At 36.5% G+C, this 15,874-nt stretch overlaps 1 protein-coding gene across 7 annotated transcripts in view; it reads left to right on the top strand.

The window, feature by feature from the left end:
• The window catches only part of WRN (WRN RecQ like helicase), a 186,284-nt gene that overhangs the window by 98,641 nt on the left and 71,769 nt on the right, over positions 1 to 15,874 (top strand). For all 7 annotated transcript variants that reach the window (XR_011647751.1, XM_058290102.1, XM_058290105.1 and 4 more), the window contains exons 12-17: positions 643 to 718; positions 2,228 to 2,295; positions 2,565 to 2,673; positions 3,249 to 3,317; positions 8,215 to 8,297; positions 12,883 to 12,989. Coding sequence is in view for 6 of the 7 variants with exons in the window: in XM_058290102.1 (XP_058146085.1) it covers positions 643 to 718; positions 2,228 to 2,295; positions 2,565 to 2,673; positions 3,249 to 3,317; positions 8,215 to 8,297; positions 12,883 to 12,989 (512 nt within the window). In the remaining variant the exon portion in view is untranslated. The remainder of the gene's footprint in view (positions 1 to 642; positions 719 to 2,227; positions 2,296 to 2,564; positions 2,674 to 3,248; positions 3,318 to 8,214; positions 8,298 to 12,882; positions 12,990 to 15,874) is intronic.

A 15,874-nucleotide genomic window follows, 5' to 3' on the forward strand; every position in this document is an offset into this window, starting at 1 on the left:
GGGTCATAAAGTACTGTCATTTTCATTGTTGGTGGTGGGGCATGTGTCAGTATTTTATGTTTTCTAAGAAATTATTTTATGTAATGGACTAGGTGGAGTAGCTGAACAGTTTATACCCAAGGATCAGCAAACTTTTTCTGTGAAGGGCCCGATAATAAATACCTCAGGCTTTGCTGGCCTTGTGGTCTGTGCTTGTGCACATCCCATCCTCTCTCAGCTAGACCTCTTCCTTACTTCTTTGCCTGCCTAACTCCTACCAGAGCGTCAAGATGTGTGTAGGCGCCATCCCCGCTGGGAAGCTCTTAATTCCCTCTGTACCCTTTACCCATGAGGTGCCCCTCCTGTGTAAGCTACTTACTTTCCCCTATTATCTACAGGGGCACAGCAATTTTCACCTTCTTTTGTAACTGTCTCCCGCATTTCACTGTGAATTTTTTGAGGTCAGGGACTTGGTGTTTTATTCCTGTAGTGTAATGTTGGAATAAATGCTCAAAATCACATTCTAGGGAGAATAATTTTGTGACTATGCACTTTAAAAGATGGAAAATAGTAAATTATGGTTCCTATTACCATATTTTTAAGTCTAATCTAGTACACTTCTATTTGAACAAATATGTCCATTTTGGTTTATTTTATATTAAGACCAGCTGTTACCAGGACCCAGTGCAAAACAAGTTATTTGCCTCAAGACTTATTTTGGCCATTCCAGCTTTAAGCCGTGAGTATTATCTCAGTTAGTTAAATTATGTATTTAATATTTTCTTCACAAAGGAGAAAAGCAAAAAATCCATCCATTTAAGAGTAACAATGCAGTTTTACTATAGTTTATCCATGCCGTATTGTATTTCCTATAATTTGATTACAAAGTTATTTTGTAGTAATAGTTATATAAAATTGATTTCTGCAAATTGTTTTTATAAGCAAGGAAAAATGGTTTTCCTTTAGCATATAATCAGTGTGGATAGTAGCTTAAATACATTAATAAAGGAATTTTAATTTCATGCTGGCTTGTTTTTCATTAAATAATCATTTTGTACATCTTTTTGTCCAAAGGATGCTTAATCTGATATACATTCATAAGACAAGATTTTCAAGAACAGTAATAATCTTATTTATTTCAACATAATCAAAAGTATTTATATGTAAAGGAGCACATTACTAAGTATTAAAATGAGAAAAAAGAGATGAGAGGAAGAACAAGTAAATCTGGATAAAACTAATAGCAATGTAAAAATCTAGACTGGGTTTAGAAAATCTATTCAGAGAATTTAAAATTTAATCCACTGAAGCATGTCTTTCATTTTTTCCCTTTTGATCTTATTTCGTTAAAAATTAAAGAATGACCTACATACAGAAAAGTGCCCAAAAATGTACAAATCAATGAATTTTCACAAAATGTGATTAACCAGCTCTCAGATCAAGAATAGATCATTATCAGCACACCAGAAGACCACCTCTGATTGACTTTTTCCTTAACATTTTATTGAGAAAAATTTCAAAGATATGGTATAATTTAAAAAGTTTCTTTTTACTGAGAATGTCTGTGTAACCACCATGTAGATTCTATAACATTTTACTATATTTGCTTTATTACATATCCTTCTATTCATCTCTCTCTCCATTAATCCTCCAATTTTTAAAATGCATTTCAAGGTAAATTGGAAACATCATTATACTTTCCACTAGGTACTTCACTTGTAAATCATTAGCTAGAGTTCAATATTTATTTCATTTTTTTCTTTTGATGTAAAATGTACATACAATGAAATGTACAAACCTTATGTGTACATTTCCACATCTTAAATGTACATGTGCACACCACTGAGACCAACATCCTTATCAAGATATAGAAGGTCACTATTACCCCAGAAAGTTCCTTCATTTCCCTTTTCATTCAGTCCTTGCCCCTGTAACTTTATCCATTTCTTTTAAATTATATTGGATAGCCAATGCATAGCTTGGATTTTTTTTTATACTTCAGATATATGTAATATAATTTAATCCATACACCAAATGGAAACTCCTAGTTCATTTTGTTTGAATGGGAGATTGAGCAAATGGAAATGTTTGTTTTAAAGTTCCAAGATTTTTTACATGTTTGCATTTAAAGATCAAAAATATATAAAAGGAATTCTGTTAGAGGAAGAGAAAAAGTTACATGGGTTTCAACTTGTCCCTTGGGTTTTTTATTAGTAAAATAAAATAGGTTTTTCTTTTTACCCTCAAGGGCTCAGTGGAAAGTAATTCATTCTGTATTGGAAGAAAGAAGAGATAATGTTGTTGTCATGGCAACTGGTGAGTTGTACTTAAGCAAATAACCTAATACTTTAAAAAAGAAAACTTGGTTTTAAAGTGCTTACTTTTTCATTAAGCTCTCAAAATAAAAATTCAGATGGTGTAAAATATAGAAGAGATGGAACAGAGAATAGATGCTCAAATTTATGCATGAATTAGCTCTTATGAAGCTAGCATAACTTTAAGCCCATGCAAGCATATTGTAAGAAGAAATTAAAGTGTTAAGGGTTTATTTTTTATTTATATTCGTGTATTAATTTTATTTTAAGGTTACGGAAAGAGTTTGTGTTTCCAGTATCCACCTGTTTATGTAGGCAGAATTGGTCTCGTTATCTCTCCCCTAATTTCTCTGATGGAAGACCAAGTTCTCCAGCTTGAGTGAGTAATGTTTTCCTTGCCACATTATCTTCCTTTTTTTCACATCTATGAATGAAGCATCTGATCTATCATGTATGTTAAAATCTAGTTACCATTATCACATTTCTGTAAGTACTACTTTTATCTTTATTAGTAATAAATCACTTGTTGGTGAAGGAGCTTTACCCCCTTTCATGATTTCTCTGATATTCAAGATTATCAGATGGCCCCTGCTGAATTTTTTAAAAAGTGTTATGTTTTATGCCAGTTTACATTGCATATCTCAAAATTTGTTTCTCTTTTTGTTACCCTTTGTCTTTAGCTAAGTATAAAATATATAGGGGATTATTTTAAAAACAGAAACAATTTAAACATTCAATGAGGGTTTAATCTTTTTTAAAGACCTACTGTAAGAATCCATCTTCTGGTGTGGTATTTGAAAGAATTTATTTATTAAAGTACATGAGTTATATAAGAAAGGGGAATACAAAAAGAGGAATACACATTGTTATATTTATTTCTCCTTCTTTCGTAAGAATGAGGTTGCTATTTTTAGTGTGTACATAGCTCGAAAATATTTGTTTTTCTTCTTACAGAATGTCCAATATTCCAGCTTGTTTCCTTGGGTCAGCACAGTCAAAAAATGTTCTAGAGGATATTAAATTGTGAGTTATTTATGTGGTTTCTCTTTTTGTGGTCATATTTCTATAGTACATGAAAGAATTTTGCACACACAAAAACATTTTATTTGATTCATGTACAAAAGGATGATTTGAAGAATTATTTTCTTTAACAGTACACTAGCAGAACTGTTAACATGAAAATCTTTCAGACTTAAAACTATTGTTGTCAGTTCTTGGGTAAGATTAGCATTGTAATCATAGAATTGTAAAATTTTGGTATTGGAAAGAAACTTGGAGAGTATGATCTTTTGTCTCATTTTATAGAGGCAACTGACCCCCAGAGAAAGTAATTTTCTCAAAGTCATTCTGTGAATTAGTAGCTGAGCAGAGATCAGATTGTAGATTTCCTGCCTCCTCAATCCCATCATGGCATAATTTGTAACAAGAATATCATCTCAGACAAAAAAAAAGTGTGTATATATATCTTAATATATACTGTATATATTAATTATGTGTTATGTTTATATCAAGACAAATATACACATATACATTCACTAAGTTTTGATAACCATGCAAATAATGTAACCCAAACCCTTATCAAGATACAGAATATTACTGTCACTGTAAAAGTTCCCTCATGTCCTTCCCCAGTTGAACCGTCCATCTCCTACCCGGAGATAAATCACTCACTATTTTTTCCTAACATAGTTTAGTTTTATTCTAGTTCTAGAACTTCATGTAAATGGAGTAATACAGTTTAAACTCTTAAAGGTTTTTATTTTCATTCAGCATAATGCTTTTGAGACCTCTCCATGTTGTTGCATGTATCAGTAGGTTGCTTTTTTTTTTTTAATAGCGAAGTGGTGTTCCATAGTAGGACTATACCAGTTTGTTTTTCATTCCCTTATTTGTTTTAAAGATTTATTTATTTTATTTATTTCTCTCCCCTTCCCCCCTCCCCCCTCCCCCCCGTTTTTTGTTCTCTGTTTCTGTTTGCTGTGTGTTCTTCTTTTGTCTGCTTCTGTTGTTGTCAGCGGCACAGGAATCTGTGTTTCTTTTTGTTGCGTCATCTTATGTCAGCTCTCCATGTGTGCAGCGCCATTCCCGGGCAGGCTGCACCCTCTTTTGCGCTGGGCGGCTCTCCTTATGGGGCGCACTCTTTGTGCGTGGGGCTCCCCTATGCAGGGGACACTCCTGCGTGGCACGGCACTCCTTGCGCGCGTCAGCACTGCGCATGGGCCAGCTCCACACGGGTCAAGGAGGCCCGGGGTTTGAACTGCGGACCTCCCATGTGGTAGACAGAGGCCCTAACCACTGGGCCAAGTCCGCTTCCCTTTCATTCCCTTATTGATAGATGCCCAGGCTGTCTAGTTTTTGGCTATTACTAATAAAGCTGCTATGATCATTCCTATAAACTTCTCTTTCTGGACATATGTTTTCTTTCTGAAATCACCTTAATTGAGGTATTGTAATTGACACAGAATAAATTTTGTAAATTTAAAATGTACAGTTTGATAAGTTTTGACATGTTTACACCCATGAAACCATAATCAGAATCCAGAAAATGTACATATTCATCACTCCCCAACTTTCCTGATTCCTTTTTGTAATCCATTCCTCCAGCCCATCCCTGCCTTCCCCCATCCTTGCCACCAGGCAGTCACTGCTCAGCTTCCTATCACTATAGATTGTATTTTCTAAAATTGTATATAATTTTTCTTGTCTGGCTTAAATCATACAGCATGATTATTTTGCTATTCACCCATTTTGTTACATGTATCAGTAATTAATTCCATTTTATTGCTTAGTGGATTCCAATATGCTGCAATTTGTTTATGCATTCACTTGTTACTGGACATTTGCATTGTTTCCAGTTTTATTTTGTGTATATTCCACCTAGAAGTGAAATTACTGGGTTATATAGTAACTCAGTGTTTTACTTTTTCTGAGGAACCTCCAAACTATTTTCTCACCAATAGTGTACAAAGGTTCCAGTTTCTCTGCAAGCATGCCAACACTTACTTTCTGTGTTTTTATTTTATTTTTATTTTAAATAATAGCTATCGCAGTGGAAGTGAAGAAGTATCTCATTTTTATTTAGCATCTTTTCATGTACTCATTGGCCATTTAGATGTCTTCTTTGGAGAAATGTGTATTCAAGTCTTTGCCTGTTTTTAATTGGGTTGTCTTTTTGTTGTTGAGTTATAGGTCTTATCGAGTTTGATAGTTCTTCATATGTTCTGGATACAGTTTGCAAATATTTTCTTTAAGTTCTTGGCTTCTTTTGTCATTCTCCTAACAGATCTATTGAAGAGCAGTTGTTTTCATTTTGATAATATCCGTTTTGTCAGTTTGGCCTTCTATGGATCATACTTTTAATGTTGAACCTAAGAAACATTTGTCCAATCCAAGTCCACAAATATTTTCTTTTATGTATTCTCCTAGAAGTTTTATATTTTGTTTTACATTTAGATCTGTGGTTCATTTTGAGTAAACTTTGCATAACATGCAAGTATTGACTGCAGTTTATTTTTCTTTTAACATATGCTTATCCAATTGTTATAGCTCCATTTGTTGAAAATATTTTCCTTCCTCTGCTGATTTGCCTTTGCACCACTGTCAAAATAAATTGACCACATTATATGTGGATCTATGTTTGGCTCTATTCTGTCCTATTGATCCTTATGTCTATTTTGATGATGTCTTGATTACTATAGCTTTGTAATAACTCTTGAAATCAGGTAGTGCAAGTCCTCCATTTTTGGATCATCTTTCTTTGTTTTTTTTTAAAGATCTATTTTTATTTATTTCTCTCCCTTCCCCCCCCGCAATTGTCTGTTCTCTGTGTCCATTTTGCTGCGTGTTCTTTGTCCACTTCTGTTGTTGTCAGCGGCAAGGGAATCTGTGTCTCTTTTTGTTGCGTCATCTTGCTGCGTCAGTTCTCCGTGTGTGTGGCGCCATTCCTGGGCAGGCTGCACTATCTTTCGCGCTGAGCAGCTCTCCTTACGGGGCACACTCCTTGTGCATGGGGCTCCCCTATGTGGGGACACCCCTGTGTGGCACGGCACTCCTTGAGCGCATCAGCACTGCGCGTGGGCCAGCTCCACACGGCTCAAGGAGGCCTGGGGTTTGAACCGCGGACCTTCCATGTGGTAGATGGGACACCCTAACCACTGGGCTAAGTCCACTTCCCTTGAAATCATCTTTCAATAAGAATGCCTGCTCCAGTTTTGATTGTGGTCACCTTGAGTCTAGAGCTATAAAGAATTAGCCATCTTTAGAACTTTCATCACTTTTTAAAAAAGATTTATTTTTTATTTATTTCTCTCCCCGCCCCCCTCCCAGTTGTCTGTTCTCTGTGTCCATTCGCGGTGTGTTCTTCTGTGTCTGCTTGTATTCTTGTCAGCGTCATTGGAAATCCGTGTCTCTTTGTTGCATCATCTTGCTGTGTCAGCTCTTTGTCTGTGTGGCTTCACTCCTGTGCAGGCTGTGCTTTTTTCGCCTGGGGCGGCTCTCCTTGAGGGGTGCACTCCTTGTGCATGGGGTTCCCCTACGCGGAGTCACCCTTGCATGGCAGGGCAGTCCTTGCGCACGTCAGCACTGCGCATGGGCCATCTCCACACAGGTCAAGGAGGCCCGGGGTTTGAACCCTGGACCTCCTATGTGGTAGGCAGATGCTCGATCAGTTGAGCGAAATCTGCTTCTTTTATTGCTGTTTTACACTGAAGAAATGAGGCACACCTAAGTTAAATAACTTGCCTAAAATAATTTAGCTTGTAAGAAGTAGAACCGATTTTCAGACTTGGCAATCTGACTGCAGAACTTACTATTTATACAGCTTCCTATGTTAATTAGAATACTGTACTAATTTCATGAAGTTAAAGATACGTTTCTTTTGTTAATAATTAATTCCTAATGAGAACACAATGCCTGGCATATTGTACACACTCAAATATTTGTTGAGTAAATAGATTAAATATGGTAAACTCTTTTAATATAGAAAACAAAGTTTTCTTTTATTTAAGTTGATCTATATCTTCATTTGGTAGAATGGAAAGGGCACTCTCTTTCCTTTGCACTAGACTTACCTTTTATTATAAACATTCTCTCTACCTGGAATGGAAATTAAGTCAGTTTAAACAAGTATTGAATTTTATATTAAGGATACAGAAATGTCTCATGAATCCCACTGAAAAGAATTTAACCAGTCCTCAGGAGGAGACGGAATTGAGTACTGAAAATATAATAGGACTTTATTTTTATCTATAGCCTCTCTGTCTTCCTTATTCTTTTCTGAAGGGATAAGTATCCTCTGCTTTTCTAGTCACAAAACGAGATACTGCTCTGCAACTTCTTTTTTTTTATATACTTGAGGTCTTGTCACTTGAATAGACTAACTGCTTGTTTCTTGGTCTGACCTCCTGATTCTAGTACAGAGTCTTTAATTGGCTTGGCTTTGATATAGTGTCTATCTCTGGTCCAATAAATTATAGGCAAGAGACCAGTATACATAGGATAAACATGGGTGCTGTGGTTTAATCCTGAGACATGTGATGGGGGGACTAATAAAGTCTTATGTGGCTGGAGTGATAACATCATAAAGAGTTCACTATAGACCTGATCATTTTACTCAAACACTTTACTTTTGGGGCTAGACTGCAGGAAATCAGAATCTGGTATCTCATGTCACTTTAGTGCTGAATATTCCCACGGCTTTGTCACTTTTTAATTTATTGTATCAAAGAGAGAAAAGCAAAGAACTAATAAATTTGAATATATACATACATATATGTATCATATATTTAATTTTTAGTCTGTGGCATAATGTGTTATTTAAAATTTTATCAGATATTATGATTTTAGGTTATAATTCATTGAGTTGATTGTTTTCTTTATTTGTAATATGTTTCCTTTCCTGCTCTTTGTTGTTTTTTTACAGAGGCAAGTATCAAATTGTGTACATGACTCCAGAGTTCTGTTCAGGTAATTTGGACTTACTCCAACATCTTCAGGCTAATATTGGTAAGTCCTAAAGTAGGATCTTCATAAATATGTATTGAGTTATCTTTTAAAGTTCAACCTATGGATGGATACTAATGGTGTGTCATCCCCTCCGCCCCGTCCCCTGGCTTCAAGTGATATGCCTCTGGATAATTTCTGCCTTTCCAAGTCTTTTGCCACAGTTGTGCCCTATGAGTCCTACTGTAAAAGTAGACTTGTCTTGTAATTACTTCTCTATAGGTCTGTTTCCTTCTGCTAGACTGTAAACTTCTTTGAGGGAAAAGTAGTATTTTTAAAATTTATGTTTTCCTAGAATAGTACCTGGTACATACTAGGCACTTATATGTGATATTGAATGATGAAATTTTAATTTAACTTTTTTTTTTTTCAAATTCTGAATCTAAATTAAATCAGTGTAATGGTTTCCTACCTTTGCTGTTCATGAGGCTCACCTTTGAACCTTTAGAATAATGCAGGTCACCAGCCTCCAAACTTTATAAGCATTTTGATTTAATGGATTCAGCAGGGGACCCTGGCACTGCTAGTTTTCACAGGTGATTCTGATATACAGCAAAGGTTGGAAACCATAGTACCTTTGATTAATTGTCACCAGTGAGTAGGTTATTAAAAAAAAATCTTAAACTGTAAAAACTTATTTCTTGGGAAATATAAATATAGACTTATTCAAAAGCTGATGCCTTTTTTTTTTTTGCACATAAAATTTTTTTGTTTGTTTGTTTCTTCTTGGTTTTTAGGCTTAGATATCCAAGAGTTGCAATTGTGGCTTCTATTGCAAATGCCCGTATTTTAGACATTCAGTTGAACTAAAATACTGAGTTTTCCAGTGTTAAATGATGTCTCTGTGTAATTATGCATTAAAATAATTCCAGTTAGGTTAAGATTTTAACATTGTAACAGCTCGTTTAATGTTATTTGCCTGTAACTCCTGACAGTATTTAACAAATTTTCTTACTATATATGAAAACAAATTTGTGTCTTTTATTGTGTGTTAAACACCAACAAAAGAATGAGGGCAGAAATTAACTTTGGTTAAATATTATCAAAGTGTTCATTTATCAGCTGTTAAATTCCCTTATTTTGGCATATTATACTTTTGCCTTAATTGAAAAAGAATTTGATATGTTTCCTATCAGGTTGTATAAGTTCTTTTGAGTATTTCAGTATGGATTAAGACTAAATACCTTTTTTATAAATGCCATAGTTTAATTAGAAAAGCTAGGGTTTGTGTCCATAGTCTGGGTATGTTTTTTGGTAGTTGTTTTGTTTTTTCTATTTTTGTATTTGCTTTGTTTCTATAATGGAATTAAAAGGAATATTAACTTAGATCCTTTTATGACATACGGTAGTTATAATTTTTTTATTTATTTTTTATAATGAATTAAACTATGAATATTGCAATTATTAGAGCACGGTCCTCTATACCTGATGGATGAAAAATGCTCTCTTTGGTAGACTCTGTGTTGTACAATAGGGATAAATTAAATGAAATTTAATTTTGAAATACTTTCCGTTGGCTTTTGTTAGCAGGAAATTGAAAATGCTTAGGAAAATAAATATACTCAGAATGGTATTTATATAATAGTTTGACATTTAGCTAATCAGGTATATCATTTTTATGGTAAATGTTAAATTATTGAAATACTCTTTAGTTTTATAACCAAAAACAGCAAGCATAATTTTAAATGGAGATTCCTTAACACCAATCAGCTTTCTTTCAACTTTGGAAATAGAGCTTGAATGACACATATGGCACAGTGAAGTACAGGTAGAGCCTGGGCAGATACTTGGACTTGCACATTTAAAGTGAATGTTAGTAAATCTCACCTGAACTCTTTGAGAGTTGTTTTAACTTGCTGTATGCTGCCAAAGCAACATACCAGACATGAGTTGACTTTTATAGTGGGGATTTATTAGGTTAAAAGCTTACAGTCCCGAGGCCGTGAAAGTGTCCATATCAAGGCATCATAAGGCAAGCTTTTCTCACTGAGCTACAGCTGTGGTGATCAGGCACATGGAGGCATCTGCTCGTCTCCCCTCTCCTCCTGGCCTGCTTGCCTTCCTGCTTGCCTTCCGCTTCTGACTAAAGTGGCTTCCTCTCAGCTTCTTTGTTGCATTGATTTCAGCCTCTGGGTTCCTCCTGGTCTCTGCAGCTGTTTTCTGTGTCTGAGGTTTTTAATTCCTCTGTTTATAAACAACTCCAGTAAGAGGATTAAGACCCACCCTGGGCCATGCAATCTTATCAAAGGCCCTTAACTGAAGTAATTTAATCAAAAGGTCCCACCTACAGTAGTTTTACACACACAAGAATGGATTAGTTTTAAGAACAGGATATTCTGGGGTCCACAAAACTTCAAACTGCCACAAGAGTAAAAAGTTTAGCACCATTAAAGGCAGTTTGCCAAACCTGTAATACGGCTTTTAAAGTGAATGAGGATTTTAAAATAGAGGAGTTCATCTTGTTTTAACCATTTAACTTTAAATTTTGGGTGATTTATCTTTTAAAGCCAAATGGGTGTAGTGGTAACAATGAATTTTTCCCAGCTACTGCGTAGTAACCAGAGATTTTCCTATTTAATGGATTCCTTCCTCTTTCCTTGTCCCCCTCCCCGCCATACATTCTCAGGACCCAACTGTAATTGGTAATCTCACTGAATTGTAATTTTCATTTGCATGTCTACCTTCTCTTTTAGAATCATGTGAGCTCCTCAAGGGCATATATTTTATTAATCTTTTTATTCCTAAAAGTTTGGGATCATAGTGGGAATTTAGTAACCCTAAAAGTAGTAGTAGTAGTAGTAGTAGTAGTAGTAGTAGTAGTAGTTTTTTTTAATGAGTTCTTTTCTGTGCCAGGCACTATCTTAGCATTTTCTTTGAATTATGTAATTTAACTTTAAGAGTAACTAGAAAGTGTTAGGTGGTGTTATTATACACAATTTGTTTATGAGGAAACAGACTTGGAAAGTTTAAGTTACTTGTTTAAGGTTCTACGAATAGTAAGGAGGTGGAATCAGGTTCTGTATCCAGGCAAACTTGACTGCAGAGCACTTTTTTTTTTTTGGTTAAGGTAGGTGTATTAGTCAGGGTTCTCCAGGGAAATGGAATTGACAGGAGATATGTGTAAATAGTATTAGATTTTATAAGAGTCTGTCATGTGACTGTGGGGATTCACAAGTCCAGGTTCTTCAGGCAGGCTGCAAACAAGAGGCTCCCGTGAAAGTCCAATGAAGATCCTTAATGAGTTTCCAGCAGACATTGGTTGTCCAAGGATGAGCTGGGAAATTTTCTCAGAATGCTGAAATCACTGTCCCTTTTAAGGCATTCAACTGATTGGATAAAAGTGTCACTCATTGCTGAGGGCAGTCTCCCTGGTTTATCATAGATGTAATGAGCCATCTATGCACGAAATTCACTGATGACTAAAGCCCATAAATGTCCTTGTATTGCAATTAGCCTAGTGCTTGCTTGACCAAACAACAGAGTAGCCTAACCATCACAGTAGGCAAGGGAGTAAAGTTCTTAAGAAACAAGAAAAGGAATAGGTGTACAATCTGAGACATGGATTGTAGGCATGCTGCAGGGTTAGCCGCATGCATGGGGCCCCAGGTAAGGCTTTTGAAGATCATTCCTCCTCCCTTTCCTAACACTGGGGAGGGCCCCCAGCTGTTTGCTGTTCTGATTGGTTGCCCTGCCTCTTAGCAGAGCACATTTATAAAATTAATAGTGGCAGAGCATTATTATTCTGGTAAGTCTTAAAAAAATGATCATCCCCATTTAAGAAAAAACATTAAGTATTAATTTGTTGCCACTACTTTGAAGTATCCAAAGACACTTTAATAATGAAGCTCTTTCGTGAAATGCATTATTACACACTCTTGTTTAGTTTTGATTTGAATTTGTGTGGGTAGGGGGAGTAGAGGCAGAGTGGAGGGGTTAGGATAGAGGAAGAATGAAGAAATTAATATTTCTTCTTATCTACTTTATAATGATGAGATTTAGTTCTTTCCTTACCATTTTACATTAGAAAATGTGGATGTCATCCTTTCTTCCAATATTGACTTTTCAGAAGGGCTCTCTGCATTATGATAATCGATCAATGATGGATAATGATGCACTTAATCTCAGTAGAAATGTGCTGACTCTTTCTCTCTTTTTGATAGCTAATCCATGAAATAAAATTGAAGGTATTACCAAAGAGAAATAGGACAGATCTTTTTAAAGAGCATTATTATTGCAGATGACTCATGAGTGATATAGCTTTGAGGGCAAAGTAATAGTAAGCAATTTCTGAGAGGAATAGTAATGAAAGTTCAAATCCAATAAATAAATTGTTTGAATTAATGTGTAAATATATTTCCTTCTTTATCCTTATACCTCTATGCCCTTTCCCTATTACCAATAGTGATTTTTGGTGCTGATGTTATTTTTGCTTATATTTTTATATGCACCAAATACTTTGATTTGGGTTTATTCTCTTTCTTACAATATTTATCTATTTTTATTGAAGAAATTGATACTGATTTTGATGTTCCTTCTTTCTTTTTGAATGTTAACTTAATTTTCCACTTATGTGTTTTCTTTTTTATAGGTATCACACTTATTGCTGTGGATGAGGCTCACTGTATTTCTGAGTGGGGGCATGATTTTAGAAATTCATACAGGAGTTTGGGCTCTCTAAAGGCAGCAATTCCACTGGTAAGCTTTGCCAAGTCTAATACCTTGAAATGTTATTCTTACTAATGGAGGCTCCAGGATTGGGAATGGCTAAAAAGTTGAATACTTGTCCATGACAGGGCAATTGGGTGACAAAAGGCTAAGATTTTTTTTTTTTTAATACTATCCTTGGCTTCCTTCTAAGGCTGGCCTATAATTTATCGAGGAATTGTAGAACAGGGGGTTGGCAAACTTTTTCTGTAAAAGACTAGATAAATATTTTAGGCTTTACAAGTATAAATGAATTCTGTTACATATTTTTCTTTGCATTATTTTGTACACTCCTTTAAAACTGTAAAAACAAAACAAAACAAAAAACAAAGCATTCTTAACTCCTTGGCTGCAACAGAACAGGCTGTGGGCCAGATTTGGCCTGTCGGCTATGGTTTTCTGATCCCTGCTATTGAACCATTTTAGTCTCCCATGCCTTCTCCAAGATCTCTCATCCGAGTGCTGTGAGAGCATGGTTGCCCCTTCTTGCATCATATAGAAACACCTGAAAAATGAACTATTTAAAAAATGTGTTCATAAAGCTCCTTAGCATTAGAATTCTACTTTTCTCTCAATTATAAAGAAATTGAAATTTGTGCATGAATGTTTTACATGAATGGCATATCTTTCATAAATGGCTTTAAAAACTCAGCAATACAATTTCTTTCTTTTTTAACTTTTAATTTTGAAGTGGTTATAGCTTGCAAAAAAAATGTACAGTATAGTTCTGTGTACCTTTCACCAAGGCTCCCCAGTGGTAATATCTTGCATAACTATAGCACAGTGTCAAAGCTAGGAAAGTGACATTGGTACAATATCCAGAGCTTTTTCATAGTTCACCAGTTTTATAATTACTCATTTGTGGGTGTGGGTGTGTATTGTTCTATTGCAATTTCATCTCATGTAGATTTGTGTGTAACCACCATCTCAATTAAGATACAGAACTCCCTTGAGCTACCCTTTATAGTCACACCCACCATCTTCCCCAACTTATGCTTAACTCTTGCACACTAATCTTTCTCCATCTCTGTAATTTTTTTCTTTCAAGAATGTTATATAGGGAAATGGACTTGGCCCAGTGGTTAGGGCGTCTGTCTACCACATGGGAGGTCCGCAGTTCAAACCCTGGGCCTCCTTGACATGTGGAGCTGGCCCATGTGCAGCGCTGATGTGCTCAAGGAGTGCCATGCCACACAGGGGTGTCCCCCGCGTAGGGGAGACCCACGCGCAAGGAGCGCTCCACGTAAGGAGAACTGCCCAGTGTGAAAGAAAGTGCAGCCTGCCTAAGAATGGCGCCACCCACACGGAGAGCTGACACAACAAGATGATGCAACTAAAGAGACACAGATTCCCGTACCGCTGACAACAACAGAAGCAGACAAAGAAACAAGACTCAGCAAATAGACACAGAGAACAGACAACCGGGGTTGGGGGGGAGGGAGAGAAATAAATATTTTTAAAAAAAAATAAAAAAAAAGATGCTCGATTTAAATAAAAAAGAATGTTATATAAATGAAATCAGGGGGCGTGGACTTGGCTCAATCGATAGGGCATCTGCATATCACATGGGAGGTCGCAGTTCAAACTCCGGGCCTCCTTGACCTGTGTAGAGCTGGCCCACGCGCAGTGCTGATGCGCTCAAGGAGTGACATCCATGCAGGGGTGTCCCCTGCATAGGGGAGCTCCATATGCAAGGAGTGAGCCCTGTAAGGAGAACTGCCCAGTGCAAAAGAAAGTTCAGCCTGCCCAGGAGTGGTGCTGCATGCATGCAGCAAGATGATGCACATGGAGCAAGATGACGCAACAAAAAGAGACACAGATTTCCGGTGCTGCTGACAAGAATGGAAGCAGACATAGAAGAACACACAGCGAATTGACACAGAGGACAGACAACTGGGGCAGGGGGAAGGGGAGAGAAATAAATAAAAATAAATCTTAAAAAAAAAAACTGAAATAAAACAGTTTGTCACTTTTTGAGATTGGCTCTTTTCTTTTAGCAAGATTCCCAAAAGATCCATCCAGTTTGCTCTGTGTATCAAAAGTTTGTTTCTTTTTATTGCTGCATAATATTCTCTGATATAGCTGTACCATGTTTTTTTTAACCATTTACTTTTTTTTTTTTTTAATCAGTTCAGGTGCTCTCAGTGGAGCTGTCTAGGTACCCACATATCTTTTGTTCTACTCAATTTTTGATTGTATACTAATCGAAGGAAGAATGATTTTTTATTTTTTAAGATTTTATTTATTTATCTCCTCTTCCTCCCCCTCCCTGCCCCAGTTTTCTGTTCTCTGTATCCATTCGCTGTGTGTTCTTCTGTGTTGGTTTGTGTTCTTGTCAGCACCACCAGGAATCTGTGTCTCTTATTGTTGCGTCATCTTGCTGCGTCAGCTCTCCGTGTGTGTGATACCACTCCTCGGCAGGCTGAACCTTTTTCTCACTGGACGGCTCTCCTTACGGGGTGCATTCCATGCATGTGGGGCTCCCCTACGCGGGGGACACCCCTGCATGGCAAGGCACTCCTTGCATGTATCAATACTGCACATGGGCCAGCTCCACACAGGTCAAGGAGGCCCTGGGTTTGAACTGTGGCCCTCCCAATGGACACTCTATCCATTGACCTAAGTCTGCTTCCCAACCATTTACTTCTTGAGGAACCTTTGGGTGGTTTCCAGTCTTTTGCTCTTATAAATAAAGTTGCTATATATGTTCATGTGCAACTGAAAGGCCCTTCAGTTGGTAAATGTTGAAACAAAGTGTGAACATAAGTTTTCATTTCTCGGGGATAATTTCCCAGAGGTGCAATTGCTGAGTCCTATGGTAAGTGCATGTTTAGTTTTTAAAGAAACTACCAGACTCTTTACCAGGTTGGCTGTAT

Source organism: Dasypus novemcinctus, chromosome 29, assembly GCF_030445035.2.
Source record: "Dasypus novemcinctus isolate mDasNov1 chromosome 29, mDasNov1.1.hap2, whole genome shotgun sequence".
Lineage (NCBI taxonomy): Eukaryota > Metazoa > Chordata > Mammalia > Cingulata > Dasypodidae > Dasypus > Dasypus novemcinctus.